The sequence below is a fragment of the Lipophrys pholis genome, assembly GCF_963383615.2.
Source record: "Lipophrys pholis genome assembly, chromosome: 19".
Classification (NCBI taxonomy): domain Eukaryota; kingdom Metazoa; phylum Chordata; class Actinopteri; order Blenniiformes; family Blenniidae; genus Lipophrys; species Lipophrys pholis.
Window position 1 is genome coordinate 8347333 of NC_137647.1, and position 19591 is coordinate 8366923.

Consider the following 19591-nt stretch of genomic DNA (forward strand, 5'->3'; position numbering starts at 1 on the left):
AGAAGTTTTCAATTTGTGAATTTTGATCCACAGTTTCCATCTGCTGAAAGACGCGAGATTTATTTTGTGTGTGTGTGTGTGTGTATTTAGGATCGACCATGTGGTTGGTGGATGTATGATTTAATGATTTTCACTGCGGATTCTGGTTTGGGTTTATCATGATTGCAAACTAAGTTTGATCTGCTTTTTTTGTTTTTCTTTTTTTTTAATCACTCTGGAAGTCTAAAAAAAAAAAAATGTCCGGAGCAGCTTGATTGACCGACTTGAAAGAAGTTTGTTATTTTAGGAGAGACTTTCAAACGTTAAAACAGCACACCGGGAGCCTGTTTTGTTTTATTTATCGTGGATTTCGTGCAGCCTATATGTCCGGGATGCTGGTTTTGGCCATTGGACTTTTGCACCTGGTCGGTGGGAGCGCGGCGCAGAACCGGGACGCCACAGGTAGTCGCTTTGTGTGTAACGCCATTCCTCCGGGCGCAGAGCCCGGCTGCGGGTACGGCAGCGCGGGCAACCGCGTCCAGAGCAGCACCCCTGTCGAGGACGAGCTGCGCAACACGATCATCCAGCTTCGGGAGACGATCCTGCAGCAGAAGGAGACCATCGTGAGCCAGCAGGGCACCATCAAGGAGCTCAACTCCAAGCTGGCGCGCTGCGAAGCGGCAGCCGACGAGTCCTCGCAGGGCAAGTCCCGGGGTCAGGGCTCCAGGAGGAAGGAGTACGGCAAAAACACCATGGGCGACCTGCCCCGAGACCCCGGAGAGACTATAGACCAACTGGGCAAGACCATGCAGAGCCTAAAGGGTCGGCTGGAGAACTTGGAGGTAATTTGGCACAGCAGGTGCTTTAGCGCAACAGAAATCACTTTTCCTTTTTTTCTTTTTTTTCCTCCAAATATTGCCCCAAAATACTGAATTTCTCACCTATCATTGACACAAACATATTTTTGTGGAGCTCACCTTGAGTCTAGCATTGCGCCTCTGATAATAATCCCCACCTGCCCCCTCCCCGGGGGGTAATTGGGAGATCAAAGGGTCACGTAATGGGAATGTCACATCAATATATCTTTAATTATTAAAGCATAACTCTCACAGTGAAACCCGCTGCATCAGAGTCATCAATAAGGAATGAGCAACAAAAAATCTTGTCAAAGGTGTAATCATGCATGTGGTGCAGGGATTTGCGATGCAATCTTGAATAATTTATGAGTACTGTGTGTATGTGTTCCACATCCTCTTTTATTTTGCAGTCATGTGACTAATTATTCATTGCAGCTGATGAAATTCATTCCCTCAGATTTCACCTACATCATAGCCTTGAATTTTTAAATTAAATCAAATGCTCTGTGACTTGGTCGTTTATTTCCCTGCTCATCTGGGAGCTTTTCTCACCGGACCTTTGTTCGTTCCCACTTCTGGTATTTGCATTAAATCCGTCAGACTCTCAAATCACAGTTGGCTGATACTGAGGTCAATGATAGTGAAGTCTGGAACATCTAGTAGAAGGTCAATATAAGCTTTGTCTGGCTTTATCTCTTATGTCATATCAACGGTGTAGTATTTTTGTCACCATCTGGCTGCATTGATAGCATAAGCAATCACTTTTTTTCTAAAGCAAGGGTATTTCTGTATACACTATGCTGCATTGCTGATCCATCCATCTCTGTTTTCCCTGCCCCCTTCTACCTCTCCCTTTTTCCTTGATTGGAGGTTTTAATACCCTGATCAAATCAAGGATATACTGCAGCAGTGAGGATACATATTATATTGCACTTTAATCACATATCTATTGATCTGCATCTACTTAACATAATGGTTATGGCAAGACTGATGCTGCTCAAAGTGTATGACTCCCAGGAGCAGGACCTCTATCACTAATCAAAGCCACCATCATACATCATCAGTTGCATTCTCAGGATGCCCGATTGCCTGCTTCGGACTTCAGCGTGAGGACGTCTCACTTGAGGCTTGTGTCAGGAAAAGATTTATCAAACTGTGATGGGTCACAAAGTGTCTCACTCACAAATCGAACCAGACCGCAAAGGACCAGGCAATATCAGCACACCTTGAGAAATTAACGTCTGAAGGCAAATTGCAATAAATGTGCGCACCATTTATCAGCCTGGGCGCGCGCAGGTGTTTTCTCTATTGTCACGCGCCAGCTGTGATCCCACCTGGTGTCGACCCTGAGTGGCATCACACGTGCTGTCTACCTTTAATACCCAGCTCAGCCATGGCTGATTGGCAGGTCGCCAGTCAAAGTCCACCACGGGGACACACTGTCTACGATTTGGTATTGCGTGGTATCAGAAACAATGGTGCTAAAAAGGATATTAGACCTGAAGGGCAGATCAAATACTGCAAATCTAGGTCTTTATGTCCTGAAGGCCTGTGTGAGGATTACCTGTCTATGTCATTGTCTGTCTGTTCGTCCATCCATCCATCCACTTACATATGTTCTTATTTGCCCTACAGCAGCAGAGTTTGCGCCTCCCCAGCACAAACCTGTCCGCTGTGGGAGTCTCAGCCCTGGCTCCTCTGCCACCAGAGCTCAGGGAGCTCCTGCGGCAACGTCTGGGGGCGCTGGAGACGCAGCTCCTCCGGAAGGTGGCTGAGCTCGAGGAGGAGAAGAGCCAGCTCTACAATGAAACCGCGGCCCACCGCCAACGCACTGAGAGTGCGCTCAATTCCCTCCTGGAGAGGATCACCGAGCTCGAGAAAAGTAAGTGATACAATGGGTGCTGTGAAATATTGGTCACTTTTAATGCCAGACTTTTTTTGTTTTTTGAGTCCTTTGCGTCTGCCGGATTTAGCACTAATTAGTCAATCCCTGTGCAAATTTCTGATGATGCAAGTAAAAACCTCACGTGTCTTTTTTTTCAGCGCCATTCTCAGAGAAGCTCCTGGTCTTGAAAATAAGTCTTGAGGAGTAACACTGAATGCCTAATTAGTTGAAGAAATAGTGGAGAGATGTCCACACTCTGGGCTATCACTTTGATGGTAGACATCAAAATACAACTAAATATTTCTGCCTAAAGGAAAGTTTATTTGAAAGCATGACCCGACCACTTGCTGAACATTTCCTGTAGGCTCATGTCCCCCAAGGCTCAACCTATTCAGAGCCTTATGTGAGGTTCAGCTCTGGAAAAGCATTGGTAAATTGGTGGTAGACAAAAAAAACAAAGAAACGCAACCACCTGTATAAAACCAGAAGTCTGTATTGTAGCCTTCAGTAAATACCGTCTCTGTGAGGCTTATTTAGTTCAATTCATGTCAAATCGGTGACAGAAAGGGAAAGGTGCTCATTCAAGGCTGGATTTTCTGGTGAAGTTTTGTCGCTTGAAGACGAGAGGACCTTTTATTTTATAGCATGGTTTTAGTTTAACACCTCCTGGGTTTTTTTTCCTCTTGAATGACGACCAATGTGTTTGGTTTCAGTACATGAGCTGAAAAACTCGTGCTTGCATCTGTTCTTTTATTATCGCGGCATTTAATGTTTCTTTTTCTTGGTGTTGTTTTGTGATATGGGTCTATATGGTATAATAGTTTATAAAAGCATTGGTCCCTTTTGTAAACCTTTAGTCAGTGTTACAGCTACACGATATTGTGATGTTTAACAGTAAATAACCCCCAAATATTCTGCTCAGCCCTGAAAACAAAAAAGTGATTCAATCCTATTAAAGTATGCATTGTTTCCTTTGTGCAAATCCACAGCAGAGCACTGTGTTGTTCATTCAAATCATTCTTTTCTGTTACATTTGCTCTTCAAAGTTTCATCAAGCTTTTCATTCTCTGCCCGCTGACCATGCATGCTTTAACATCCATGTTTTCATCCCATCAATGCAGACTCTCTTAAATATTAATGCAGTTGTCATCTTGTCTTCACTGACCAACAGCCACAAGGATTGTAAGTTGTGATGCATTTAGTTACAACAGACTCATTGTATGATCAAAGCACAAACGTAGAGGACAGAAAATATCAACCGTAGTAGATTTTATTGGTTATAATTCCAAGATTAGTGATCTCAGTCATGACCAGCTGTCTGGTGGATGCATCATTTCTTTCCAGAATCTCACATTATTGATTTACAGAGAAATTAATTCACCTCGAGGATGGCTTGAATTTAAAATAGCTACGAATCCAGTTACTTAGTAGTCATGTGAAATACTACTTATTTTTCCTTTGGGCTAATATAGTAACATGACGGCAAGTCTAGGAAGTTGTATTTTGTGTATGAACAAATGTGTATATGCAAATCAAAATGCGAGCGTATACACTAAGGGAAAAGAAAACCCTGCGTTACAGTCACATCTCTGTTATAGTAGGAGATTCACCAAAAAAAAGCATTTGGAGAAAGAAAGATAAACACCTGAGGTGAAGGCAGAGACATTATCAGTACCAGTATGCGTGCATAAATTGTAGTTTGCACGCAACAAATATATTATATAGGCACAAATTGGATCATACACACGGAAATCACTTATGCTAAAACTGTGTTACACACATACCAATTCTTCTTTTGATCTAATACTAATCGTGACATCAAAAGCTCTTATTGCCAATCCTGATATTTGTTCCTAACTGTGTAAAAGCTTTATGTGTTCAGAGAAAGAAGCTTAAAAGCACTTTATTTCAAATCATATCTATGAAATCGCTAAAAGACATTGATTCTCCTTACTTCTTTTTATCGTACGTATTGCGCCACTTGCTTTTTGTTCCTGCTGTAGGAGCTCAAAGAAAAGTGAGTTTATGATCTCCATTCTTCATGTCACATCTTAACCCTCTGACTTTATGATTTCTTTAGACATGTGAGGAGCTTTGATACGAAAGTGGTTTACCTACAAGTGGAGGAGGAAGGAGGTCGTGTCAATGTGCTGTTAATACTTCCTGTAAATAGCTGTGTCGCTTTACTCTGTGGAAAAAAACAACAACATATTAACCTAAACTTAAAGCTATTCATCCATCTTCTGTAATACTTGATCCAGTTCACAGTCATGGAGAGTGATAACTACAACACCACAGTTAAATTGGAGTAAAAAAAACATGAGAATCGGTCTGAAAACGGACTCATTTCATATCAGTACCAAATTTTTCAATAATATTTTTAAAACCACGCTTCACTATTACTTAGGTGATGAGTCTTTTTAGTGACTCTGACCTTTTCACCACAAGACTTTTGGCAACTCTTCAAGTCTGTCAACATGATATTCATGATGTTCCCAGGGTGAAATAAAAAAAAAAAAAGACCTCTTATTGTACTGACCTTTTATGTCTTCCTATCACACATTAAAATTTGCTTAATTTATGCTATTTCGCAGAGAGTTTTAATCAATTCCTCCCCCCAAAAAAACCCCTTAAACGTCAACACCATCCTCTTTGTTACAAGTCGGCAAATGTCAGCATGTCAACTGCTCAGACAGTAATCCTTTAACTTCATAGCTGCTAAACATCAGCATCCGAGCTGCGTCACAGCAAACATGCCGACAAGGATAATTTTAGACTCTTAGTGTTGTTTTGTCTGGGGACTACATATGGCATCTTGTTTGTCGTTCTGCGCTTGACAGCCAGCTTGACGGAGTGACTTATGTATGCTAGCTTTCAGCTAAATCATCCCAGTGACATCAGAAGCCTCTATAATCTGTTTTTACTTTGGTTTATATTTTGGGTTTTTTGGAGGCAGCAAAGTGCTTCTTGCAAATGATCCGCTCTCTCATCTCGAATTTAACCACATTGCCGTGATTTACTTCTTGAGATGAGATCATATGCCATTTCAAATCAACTCCAATTATCTATCAACAGGTAATAATGCCTTCAAGTCACCTGAGGATTTCAAGGTGTCCCTCCCTCTTCGTACCAACTACCTGTATGGACGCATCAAGAAGAGCCTTCCAGAGATGTACGCCTTCACCGTGTGCATGTGGCTCAAATCCAGCGCCAGTCCCGGCATAGGAACCCCATTTTCCTATGGGGTGCCCGGTCAGGCTAATGAGATCGTCCTCATCGAGTGGGGGAACAACCCCATCGAGCTACTGGTTAATGATAAGGTACGTCTACAAATGCAGACTTCTTTGATCGTGCACTTTTAGCAGTGGCTGATGCATTTTCTAAAGAGGAAAGATCAGAATCCTTTATTCGATGCCGGGAAACACGGTGGGCCCTATTAACAGAAGTAAATGTAGCTTAGCAGCGACTGTAATTAAATGCAACGGATGGATAAATACACTGATGTTGGTTTGCTCTGTGTGTGTGTGAGTGTGTGTGTATACGTGTACAATAGTGAGTGAAGATTCACTGACCATCGGCACTGAATATTTAATTTTGTTCCTTATAAACATTTAATGTCTCTGACCCACATTTCACACATAGCTAAGAAAAAAAAAAGTAATTCATTAGAGAACTTGTGCTGCCATATGTGCTCATTTGATGCCATCTTTTCTTTCTGGAGACACTATGCTGGAGTTATCGTGTCTTACAGTAGGATCTCAGCGGATTCGGTTTCAATTATCACAACAGGGATTACACTGGTAGAAACCTGCATGCATATTTAATAACATTTAGGCTTTAAAGGCGTGTATTTTTAATAGCTCTAATGGGATAACTTGTTATGATGGATTTTTATTGTTTTATGATAAGGCAGTTGCTCTGTGCAGGTTTGTAATCTTTTATTGTGGAGGATTTGAGGGCAAAAATGTCACTGCAGTGGAGACAATGCCTTTCCCCACTGTCTTGTTTACATTGGATGTTGTTTCTACAGGCGGCAGGTCTTGCCACAGCCTTCCCTTCACCATACATTATACATGCGTTCAAGGCAGACAGATGAGAGAAGTATGGCGGGAGAAAAGGATGAGAGCATGATTGAAGAAAAAGAGGGAAGAGAAGTAGGAGAACTAAAAGCGTCAGAGCTCAGGAGGTGATTGCGGGTTGTGGAAAAAAAGAAGAAAAAAACTGCAAAAGATCAGAACACATCGAGAAAAAGTAAAATAGAAACTGAGAAAGAAAGCAAGAGCATGAGACGGAGGAAAAGTGAGGCAGGGCTGCTGAATATGAAAAGCATATGTGCAGCAGCACATCCATGTGTAGAAGCTGTAGGCAGTGATAACAGGGTCCACTGGGGCACATTGTTTATGCTCTTCATTTGGCTGCATACTAAGAAGTCAGCAGAGAGCTGCCTCAACAGTATTGAAAAGTGCAGCGTGTGTATTTGTGTATGCCCAGACAGAGAGGAGATGTTTGTTGTGATAAAGCTGCGTCTTGATCAGTACATTCTCTGACTCTTTCTTCAGGGGAATCTTTAAATAATGTCGAGTATTGGCTCGTTGCATCCAATTCCCAACACTAACCCTTTGTTGGGCATTCCACATTTCTCTAAATGAAATCATTCTGCACTAGGTTTATGTAAAATATAGTAGACACACTATTGAGTCCTACTGTTCCACAAAACATTGTGCCACAAATGGCCCTAAACATGATTTATTACATACGTTGGCTGTATGTTTTGCGATCAAGAGAGTCAATTGCACAAGACCGTAAGAAATGCAAAAGTTGCCAAGTGTCATCACTTGTGTGGTGACAGGGTGAAAAGGTTGATCCTTAAATAGAGATTTTAACTTTTTAAAAACAAGTTAAAACTGATTGCAACTGTACTGTCAAACCAGACTGGACTTACTCTTTTCAAAAACTTTCTCCTCACTTATACCTGAAACAACCCTGTACTCTTATCTGCTGAATCATATCTACACCTTTTTTTGAAGAAAAGAACAAAATGTCCTTTGTAATGCAAGTAAAACACATGGTGGGCCTCTCCCAGTGGACGTTTTGACATTTCACAGCATGAAAAGGATAGCTCTAGCTACCAATTCTTTCATATTTTTCGGAGGGGCACTATCAGGGCTCTTCTTTTTCCATGTGTGCACGCTGGGGAAAGGAACAAAGGTAGACTGGTTTTCTTTTTCTGTTGTGACAAGTTAAAATGTCTACTTTGAAGAAGAAGAAGAAAAAAAAAGGCCTGAATGAAAACAAGCATTTCACTGAAGAAAATCTGTAAAATTGCAACTTATATGTTTTGAGAGTGAGATTATTTGTAGTAGTTCAAATAAAACCAAATGAGCCATTTAAGAATTATTTCTCCCCGGTGGATAAGTTGTTCTAAGATCCTGAACATTGAGATTACTTCATCCCATTTTGAAAGAAAGCAATTATTTTAAGTGTCATATACAAAGACCAAAGCAGACGTTTATCAGGCTTTGTTCAATGGTCCTTGCTGCTCCAGGGATTCAAACCAGCCACCTTCTGTTAACAATCCCACTTTTCCTGACCTGTGATTCACTAATTCCTAGAGGTTAGACATGCTGACATGGCGCCCTTTATTTCCAGATGTGGAATAAAACCGCCTGGTTCTTAAAAAGTGCTCAAAATGACTTGAATTCTAGTTTCTCAGACCTTTCTCATCTTTCAAGGCTTTTTCATACGAAGAGCAAAATGTGGAACAACATGGGTGTAAATAACTCCCGTAGGCTCGTATGAAAAGGCTAATGAGTTACAGTGCAGACTCATAATCTGTTGCACCGCATCCTCAGAGGAGTGTGATGTCACTGGTTGGTTAAATAACCAGTTGTTTTCACTTTGATCTGTGAACAAAGCGCCACAGCAGAAGAGGACACTGTTTCGCTGTTGGCTACCCGACTGCTTTTGAAGGATGTTTTATCCCTTTATGTCACCTGGGTAATCTAAATTTTAAATGTCATGCTGGCTCGTGGTGAATTCTCCGCAGAAGGGCTGCCTTTTTAAAGCCCTAACCCCTCTAATTGCTGTCCTTGTTTCTAACAAGCCGCAATTAAACTCACCTCTCTTAACTCATCTCGCCACCCTCTGAGCGAATCTTGTCCTTGTTTCAATTCACCCCTTGCACTTTAATACCCCATGCAGGTGGCCCAGCTCCCTCTGTCAGTAAGCGATGGGCGCTGGCACCACATCTGCATCACCTGGACGACCAGGGACGGCTTCTGGGAGGCTTACCAGGACGGTGAGCGTCTGGGCACCGGGGACAACCTCGCCCCCTGGCACCCAATTAAACCGGGAGGGGTGATCATCCTGGGCCAGGAGCAGGTGAGACGTATGGGGTTGAATAAGAGTGTGTGCGCACACGCACAGGTGTGTGTGTGCGCTTTTCATTGTGTCAGAAAGATCCCGGTGTATATTCTCCCTTGAGCTCAGTGCCTGAGGCGCAGAGCAGGGAGCAGGGGAGAGGAAGAGCAGAGGCTCTTCTCACGCTACTGTGGCCCTCTCAGCATTACCTCATTCATCTCTCTCTCTCAACTGCGCCACAACACCCTTGGGATCTGTGTTAGGTTTTTCCAATGGTTACCTCAATGACAGCGCGAGCTATGAATTCAAATAAATGTACAGAGACACATGAATAGTCTCCAAGGAGATCCATTAACTCATACTGCATTCATTTGAAAATCTTGAAGTCTACAGTAGTATTTTTTTTTATTTATTTATTTTTTGCTTTGCTTTATCTTTCAGTCATACACTCAAGGTGAGATTGCTGCAGATTGCACAACACTAGAGACAGTACAACATTTTGTTTTAAAGTCACAGTGTACAGAAAAGCATTCCCAGTGTCACTTGGTAGTTTGATGAAAATCAAACAGAATTGATTAAATTTAATCCAACCCACTTCCATCAGAAACAAATAAACTGAAAACTCTGTTCTGTTTCCTAATGAAGGACATCGTCGGAGGCCGCTTTGATGCCACCCAGGCGTTTGTGGGAGAGTTGAGCCAGTTCAACATTTGGGACAGAGTACTACGGCCTGTGGACATCATGGGTTTGGCCAATTGCTCGGCTTACATGCCAGGAAATGTGGTTCCTTGGATTGATGCTAATGTGGAAGTGTTTGGCGGGGCAAGTAAAGCTGCTCTGGAAATCTGTGAAGATCGAGCTTTTGATTCCTAAAGGATTCCGACATCAAGGGACCCAGTTTGGCTGCTGGGAACGAGAAGCTAAGTATTTTGACTGTTTTGTTGCTTCTGTGAAACCCCAAAGGCAGAGGGTATCAGTGCAACATTCCTACGTATTCATATGGTTTGACTGCATCATCTCAAAGACTCAAAAGCGTTTCTTGAACGCAAAGTTCACGTGTCCAATCAATCTGAAACCTGCAGACAATACAAGAGACTTCATGTTCCTCTGAAGATTTGCCGTTGAATCAGTCTGCTGTAATGATATGACCTGCTGTCATTTTGTGTTTTCTGTTCAGTAGATCAGCGTTCATTTGACTCGTCTTTGAAAACAGCTCTGTTCGGTTTGCATTCCTTATGACAATGATCCGCTGTAATCATGGTGAGTGTGAGCTCAAACAGGCTTTGATGTGCTGCGGAAATCTACCCCGAGTAGAGTGCTACATGTGCGCTTCGCCACTGCGCAATGAGCACTGACACACACGCGTCACATGTGTGGTGAGTTCAGAGTGGACAAAAGCAAATTTTGTCATCTTTTTTTTTTTTTTTTTTTTTTAAGCATCCCAACTTGGCAGGTTGTCTAAATATTATGCATGAGCCTAAGCAATGAGTGGGAGGCAGTGCAGAAGTTCATGCTTTCTGTCAATACACTGTGTGTGTGTGTGTGTGTGTGTGTGTGTGTGTGTGTGTGTGTGTGTGTGTGTGTGTGTGTGTGTGTGTGTGTGTGTGTGTGTGTGTGTGTGTGTGTGTGTGTGTGTGTGTGTGTGTGTGTGTGTGTGTGTGTGTGTGTGCGTGCGTGCGCCAAACGAACGCAGCGTACTGACAACATTATGTAAGACTGTGTGTGTGGTCATGTGTGTTTGGCTTGTCTTGTGTAAAAAAGACCAGAGATTATAAGGGAGGGAGTACATTTTCATTCTTGTAAATCTATGCTTAATACCTCACTGCCCCTTGAGCAGCTGCCATGTCCCAAACAGCTTTATGGACGGGCTGGGCGGCGCTCAGGTTAATAGCAGAGCCGGACAGCTGCCCGGGACTGGCGAGTCAACAGAGCCGTCGGATGCCAGCTGAGAGCTGAGTGAGGACACAGGGACTGGGTTTGACCTTCAAGGACAATCCTTAATTCCTCATCTGGGTCGTAATTATTCTATGTTCATGAATGAATGTGGTGGCGAGCTCCACTGCTCTGCTGTGGTCTCTCTAAGCTAAGTGTGTCATCGTTGATTAAATATTGAGGTTTGGAAATGGGGAGCCGAATGAGAGCAGCACTCGGTGGACATTGTGAATGTCACTATCAGTTGCAGTTTGGTCTTAATTGCCTGACATTGAGCAAGAAAAAAAAAGAAGTTTTGATTAATTGGGCTCTTCTTTTTTTTTTTTTTAATACTGGGAACTGGTGGATTCCGGCTCTATTCAGTGTTGTGGTGGACATTTGTTCCAATGCATTTTTGATCCGTTCCCACGAGGCAGCAGTTGTAACGGAGGCAGTGAACTCACACACAACCGAAGACTTTCTTTTTCCCTTCCTTATAGACTTCCACAACCAAGGATATCCTGGTGTAAAAGCCATTAAAAAGCTTATATCCGCAAATGAAGAAAACCTACCGTACAATAGATAGATTTAAAGACAGCACAGAATGTGAAAGTGAAGGCACACACTCAATCGTAGAAAGACCTGTTAACATGTCGTGATTGTTCAGCTTTTGAGTGTCTCTGTCAACCATGTTTAAATGTAAAAATCGAGAGATTTATTTACTGTAGAAAGTGTATTTTTCTTGCTTTTTCTGCTCATGATTTTTGTCCATTAGCAGCATATTATATATATATATAAAAAAAAAAAAAAAAGAAAGTACGGAAAAAAAAAAAAGCAGAAGTACAAAAAAAGCTTTGTTTAAATTGTGAATGGCCTTTCTGTGAGTACCATATGTGCTTTTGCTTGTGGACGATTCAATGTTTTTGTCGGCTTTTGAAGCACTGCTCGCTAACAGCACTGACAACAAGGGACGCTAGAAAAAGCAAAGCTGTCATTGTTTTGAAAGTCGTTTTCATGTGCAGCACCCATGTGTCCAATATGTCTTTCTGAGCCTAATAAAAGAATGAAGAAGTACCTGAGACATGGGAATTAAAACAGCAGCTAAAACAGTAGTTTCAACAATTGAAGCATGATTTATTAAAATGTCATTATAGTTTTCACTGTCAGGGTCACACCTCAGTCTTCATTTTTAATATGGAATTAACAATGGAGATTTTTCTTTTCTTTTCTTTTCTTTTCTTTTCTTTTTTAATGACATCACATTACTCTGATTGATATGCAGGTGTTTGTCCAGTCGGTAGCCATGTCATATGTGACTTGCCATGATACACACAGAATGATACAGCCTCTCGTTTGGGCAATGAAATATTGTCAGCAGTGGGGAAATCCTCTGGACTGGCACACGTCCAGGTGGAAATGAAAAAATCTGCCCCTGCGGATTATGGAAGCTGTTCCAATGTAGGACACTGAGGCTTCGTCATTCGCCTCGGCGCTGTGTGTTGACATTGTTGCGCCGGTGGTGACGCACCGGGGGGGGGGGGGGGGGGCCCGGTTTTTAAATAGAACAGAACAACAATCGGAAGTCTCCTATACACAACTGACAATGTGATGTATGTTTTGTCCATTAGGCTTTTTCTTTCCAGCATATTCTGTGTCTCTTAATTTTCACTACGTTGCTACTGTAACACTGCACATCCAGACGTTCTGTTATGTTAAGTACAAATGAATTATTAAAGTAAAAAAAAAAAAAAAAAAAGATGTCTGACTTGCATTTAAATAAATGATAAGTTCACTACTTTGTGTGAACGTATATTTTTTTAAAGAATTCTGAAGAAACACTGACAACAGAATTCACCAGTACAAGTCGTGTGTGTGGTTTCTCATCAAATCTTTCTGCACTGGGCTGTATAAAGAAAATAAATAATAAAAGTGTACCTCTAAAGGGTTCTCTAACTTTTATTTGTTTACTGTGATACAACTTATAAAGAAAAACCTTATTGTTTTACCACATGTCAGCCGGTCTGCATGCACAGTTTTGACAAAGGAGGAGAAAACACTTTTCAAACATGGTCTCTCTGGTGCTGCTTGATACTGGAAATTCAAACTAGAGTTATGATATTGTAGATTTTTTTTTATTTATCATGGTCACTGCTAAGTTGGTGAGCGATGGGAAACTAGAGATCAAATCCGTTCAGCCATATACTTCAGAGAGACAGAATCTCTTTTGGAAAGCTGGCAGATGGGGTACTAATATACAGTATATGTTTTTTAATTGTTCGATTACCGTATGTACTCTTTATTTTCTACTGTGCACATTATCAGGTTGGACAAGTCCCCCCCTTTGGTAATATTGTATGTTCTTCAATACAATTAATAAGCAGTGAAACAGAATTGTGAGGGAAAACTCAAACACCAGTTCAGCATAGCCACTTATAAGAGATACTGTAACTTTTATTGTAGTGAGAAACTATAAATATCCTCATCGTGAAATCAATCACATTCTAATCAAAAGTCCTTACCTTACTGTTTAATAACGACAGATTGCAACTTTATACATTGATTCAGATCATTTAGAACCTCTGATAATTCTGGATGAATCAACATCCCCATGATACTGTGAAAGATCTGTCCTTTTCTTATTAACATTTTTCTCCATAATGTGTGAGAGAACAGGCTTTTCATAATGATTTTTTTACAACAAAAAATCGAAATATGAAAATCGGGCTCATGACAAGCAGCATCCATTATGTTGCTCTAATGTTTTGTATACAACGCACTGTTGAAAGAGGTGTGAAACAAGCTGTGAGATTTGAACTCAAGGTGTCATCTTCCAGACATCCTGCCTCTGTTTCTCTGACGGAGACAGAGGCACGGTTCAACATGATAAACAACGTGTGCGCTTGTGTGTTCGTGTAGATGGCAGGGACATTTGCTTGCGCACCGGGTCTGAAGAGTAGATTTGTTCCAGTTATTGAATTTTTCTTCCACTGTGGTCACTGTGGTGGAGTTAGAAAAGGGAGATTTCCAACCAGCACAGGCCTAGAGGGTTGCAAAGGACTTGATTTCAGCAGCTGCTGCAGATGTAATGATAACAGTACATCACTAAAAGCAAATTACAAACCCAGTGGTGTTGCTGGCTTGTCTATTTTCTTTCTATAACATGTGACTAGATAGAGTGACACTGAATAATTTTCTGGCACATCTTTGCATGGGCGCTTTATCCTTTGCAATATTCCCTGCTCCGTGCTTTGGCTCATCGGGCTTCTCCAACTTTGCCTGGGGTAGTGCTAAAGTGTGTGAAAACACATAATTAAAATCAAATCACACTGAGTGTATTTGATTGTCACTGGATACATGCACGGATCTGCAGGGGGTGGTGGAGATGAGTGTGGGGACGGAGGGAGAGTAGAATTAAAGTGCCAGTGTGCTTCCAGCACCCTCTCTCCCTCATACGCGTCGTCCCCACGGAGCCCCGAAGAGCGAGCGATGTAAAGACTGTGAGAAAAACAAGTTTCAGAATCGAGACCAGAGAAGTCCTTTTGGCTTAGTAATTAAAGCCTGATAGAAGAAAAAGCCCGAGCTGAAGCCGAGGCTCTCCGAGGCTTTTGAAAACCGCTGTTTTCTTGGATGTCACAGACTATTAGTGAGACCTACAAACCCCCTTCAGCCTGTATCACTCTCTTTATAAAATTATGCATCAAAAAATGTTACACTCTGTTCCTGTTTCTGGTCCTGTTTGGCAGTGCTTTTTTTATTTTTTATTTTTTTAAATTAGCTATAGAACAAACTTCTCGGATGCCTTAGGAGGATTTACTGCCTCCCGAACTATCATCAGTGGTGTTAACTAATTTCAAGAGAACGGACACAAAACACTTGTGTTTGTAAGAGTTTTCATTTCTAGAAACAACAATGTTATACCAGTGATGATGAGAGTTGTTTTTCCTTGCGCTACATCGCCACACTCCCTCCAGAATCTCAACATAAGAGTCAGTGGCAACTCTGCTGGATACGCTGTTTGGCATTCGCAAAGACAATTTGGCAGTTTTTTTACCTGGCCAACATGGTCCACATGAAGAGTCTCACAGAAAGAATATGAGTGTTCAGGGGGCCTCCTGTTAATAGGTTTCCATGTTCTCCCTGTGTGTGCATTTTTCCAGTTTCCTCTCTGTCTAAAAACCCTCAATATTAGCTTAATTCGTAACTCCAAAACTGCCCAGAGGTAACAATTAAAATGCTGCTCATCCCACAAATGCAATATCCTTCAAAATGTGTCACCATTACTGTATCGACAGCAAATTTCCTAACTGTTTGTTAGATGTTTAGATTCAGCAACTTCTCCTTAAGGTTTCACACGGTTTTACTGAGTCAGACAGCAGAGTACAGCAACTTAAAATTGAAGTTTCTGAGTAAATGAGAATGAAAAGAGAGCGCTGACGTGGGGGAGGGCTGAACAAATTAATCAGCGCAGGAGAGGAAACAGCTGCCGTATGACAGTCTGCAATGCCCTCTCTCTGTAGATCAAAGAGTCTGCGGATGCTAGATGGAGATATTAATTCATCTTTATTCTGTTAAGCAATACACCGTGTTTTCAGGCACAGTGGAAATTCATAAATCTGACATTTCTTCATGCTCATATTACAAGGCTCACGGCGAGCCGACTTACAGGCAGAATATAAAGTGTTTAACCTGGGTACACTCTCTTCTAAATGTGTTAACTTATCATACTATCTGTTCACACTATTTTCTCAATTTTTGAGAAAGACCATAATGTATTCCTCCGGAGTTCATTTGCAATTACAATAGCAGCTCCACTCTCTGCAAGAATAAAACATCTGGAATATAGTCTGCAATACAGTACCTATTTTCTTCTGCCTGAAAAGACACAGGCTCAGATTTCTCCCACAGCCTCCTAAATCATACTATTGAGCACCTGCGTGGACTACAAATCCAAACGCAGCGCTCGTCTGTGTGCCTTGCAACAAGCTTCAAAGCTTTACAGCAACAAATTTCTCATTGCGAATCACTGAAAGTGCCCTTTTATTGTCTTCAAAACATCTGTGATCTCCTGCAACAAATAAAGGCAGTGGCTTTAAAATGTCCCGTGCCTACTTCAGTTTTTCTCTCTTCTGCGCGTTGACTCACATGGTGATTTCACCCTCATTGTTTTAATATATTGTTTGCATAATATGCTTAACTATATTTCACTTTCAAGGAGATTTGTACTGTACTCCATTCATATTTCTTATTTGTTGTAATAACTTCCCATCTGGTGGAGAGATTGCTTGCATAACTCTGACCTATGAGTGCAATTCACTCTCTGGAAGGAACAGTTTTACGTGCCGGGGAAAATGTGTTTGTTTGCAGGGGTTTTGATGAGAAGATCAATACTAGTCTCAGGACTGCGGACATTAAGCACGATGCTATTGCCAGCAAGTTGACTCGCGCGAAGACTGGGATCAGGGGAAATCAGCTATCCCTGCCATACGCGGAGGTCATCTCGCGCCCGTGAAGCTCATCAATTCACTGTGGTGTTATATCTACATACATTATGTTTACAGAGGGAAGGAATCAGTTGGTCTGCAATTTCCAAGGTACAAATACACAGGCACCATTAACCATATCCCCAAGCAATTAAGTTTCTGTACAAAATGGTGCTATGCTCTTAAGAAAAGTATCACTTCCTTCTTTGAACACTGGTGTACTGGTTCATCCTCTTGCTCTCTGGCTTCAATCTCTGTGTGGAGTTTGCATGTTCTCTGGGTGTCTCTTTTCTTCCCAAAGTCCAAAAACATACATTTTAGGTTCATTACTGACTGTGAGTATGTGTGATTGTCTGTCTTCCTATTTTTTTGCCCAGTGATCTACCAAGCGCCCAACAACAATAAATTGACTACAAAATAATACACAAGTAAACTTAATAAAGTCACACGTTTAGTCTATTTAAGGGATTGCCTTTTAAAAACCCTGATATGTATTAATACACTTTAGTTTCTGAATCCAAATAGAAACAAACTGGATGTTACTACCAAGGTTGTAAACTTGGACTTAACTTTGAATAAAGGGCCTGCAGCAGCTTCATTTATCTTTGTGCTTTTTTAACTAGCTGTTGTATTTATGCTATTCAGCGATGGCTTGTAAATTAACTTATCGTATCTAAATCTAAGAAATTGTCCAAACAAGCAGATGCAAATAATGTAAAGCAAGCCAATGCTTTCACTGAAGATTGCCAGCAACAGTAAATCTAAGGATCTAGGATTAGATCTGTCCAGAGTTTGCATTCATCTTGATGCCCCCAAGATCCCACAGTAAAATTGCATTCATGATGAAGGTCTTTCTTTTTCATTTGTTGTCTTGCACTTGCGAAAATGAAAGTTGCTTCCTTTCCAGCTCAGTCATTTAAGACAGACGCACAATAAACTAATCACCACTCCTTGACTGGGGAGTAAATATAGTTACTCATCGCTTTGTTATCCAGTGTTGATTCATGGGATAGATTCCCAAAGTCACTCAGTAATAAAGTAGACATGTGACTCTCCATGATCCCTTTATCTTTGTGGAATCTAATCAGATGCTGGTGGCTCGCCTTCCCCCCACAGGGGCCGTGGATAAGTGTATTATCTAGATCATTCCACCGCTGCTAACAAAATCACCACCAGCTAACATTTCCTACCCGAGAGATGAAGCCACCCGCCCTTCCACTAACTGACTGGGCATGTGCGCACACACACACATGCGGCCCAGGCGGTGTGATTAAGCCCTGCTCTCCACTGACATTAGCGGATCATGCAGCTTTCGTCAGCGAAGGGATCTAGGGACAATAAAACATAAAACCTCTTATAACATTTTTTTTTTTTTTTTTTGTGGACATAATTCCACATAGGCCCTATTTATAGAGCTTGTATATCTGCTTACTATTTTTAAAATGTACTTCCTGTTCCCACTTGAGATCAAGCAGCAAACTCCAGTTCATTACTCCGAACAAAAGACAGACAAGAGGCAGCGGACTGATGAGGCAGATGAGGAACATGGTTGAGCATGTTTCAGTGAATAGTCAACGATAGTTCAAGCTCGATGTCTGAGCTTCTGGCACTGAGGGGGAGGATAGGATCAGCAGAGTAACTGAGAGCACGAGGAGAAAGAAAAAAAAAATAATTCTGCATCTGTGTGTCAGAGTAGCTGTGTGAGAGGAATGGTTATGACACCATAAGAGTGATGAAGCCGTGATCAACAGCTCCGCGGCCAGCGTCCCTCACATTGCCCATATGTTCCTCCTCCCGACTCCACATTGCTGCGTGAAGAACGCCACCATCACGCATGCTGAACAGAGGAAAAGTGGCCAGCTGATGTTTATGTTTGTTTTGCTGAATAAACATAGCCCACCTTGTTAATGGCCGGATGGACCAGATTAGCCAGTGATTTGTGAGCCCACTCTGCAAGATGCTCCTCGCAGTGGAATTCCCAGCAAAACTAATCTACATTTTGAACTGAATTTTGCACAATGTACATTTGTGCAGCTAATGAGGATTTTCTGCACACGGGCACGAGTTGCAAAATAAAAGCAACACAGGAAGGCCAAGAGGCAATGCACCGAATCTAAGGAGAAGAATTTCAGTTTTGATTATGCCTGAGCTTTGTGTTCCTGTAACACAATTCGCTTCTTGATGAAAAATGCATCATGCATAGCAGGTGACGGCCTTAAATAATCAGCCAGTTATGTATTCTGTAAGGAAGACAGTAAAATATCATTGGTATGCACAACCGGAGGAGATGAGGGGGCAGGGAGGCACTTAGTTCACACACAGTTTGTGCCAAGAAACTTGTCTTTTGCCTGAGCCACAATGACCATGATTGATCGCAAAGGGAGCTTAGACGGACTCACCGAGCCAACGCCCCTCATAAGTTTCAAGGTTGTTCACATTAACAGCAGTAGATTTAGCATAATTGACAACAAGCAGGATCTATACGCGTCATTCCTTACAAGGTAATAAACAATGGCAGGGAGCCCTTGTCCTTTCACTAATTCATCTGGAATTCAAAGAAGGAACATGCAATCTATACTAATAAAGATTGATTCTGGTGAAACGTTTTGTTTTGAGACAGTGGTGTGATTCACTTCAATATCTCATTTAAAAACTATATGTTTTTTAAACCATCAAAACTCTATGTCATTCCTCATGCTCTCAGGAGTATGACCACATACTATATTACTGCTCAAAGGGCAGAAGGACATTGCATTATTTCCACGCTCTTCCACAGTGCACAGCATCACCCTTCAAAAACCTGTGTAAATATGTACAAGTTAGTTTGCTGCCGCTGCAAAATGCAGAGGCATGCACATCTTCAGATACTCATTTCCCTCTGTAAATAAAAAATCTGATGAGCTTTTTTTTTTTGTTGTTGTTGTTGTTGGTAGGTTGGAGCTGCTTCACAATGAATTAGACATTATAGCCACATTGAGGTTGAGGGCATCTTAGGAGGTGGGAGTAGCAATGTGTACACCTGCTGCAAGGCACAGCTACTCAAAAACCACGCTTGGAGACTTCGAAACTCGCAGTTTTAGAGTGAATAATATAAATTCGAGTAGTTGCTCCCTTTGAAA

At 41.6% G+C, this 19591-nt stretch overlaps 1 protein-coding gene across 1 annotated transcript; it reads left to right on the plus strand.

Annotated features, from left to right (window-relative positions):
* Positions 1-371: 371 nt before the first annotated feature.
* Positions 372-9954, plus strand: LOC308125260 (neuronal pentraxin-2-like; the record flags this gene model as incomplete). The annotated part of the gene is made up of 5 exons (XM_080488887.1): positions 372-821; positions 2472-2718; positions 5797-6041; positions 8923-9102; positions 9727-9954. 5 exons carry the CDS (start codon positions 372-374, stop codon positions 9952-9954), a joined length of 1350 nt encoding a protein of 449 aa, XP_080345013.1.
* Between the last annotated feature and the right edge of the window lie 9637 nt (positions 9955-19591).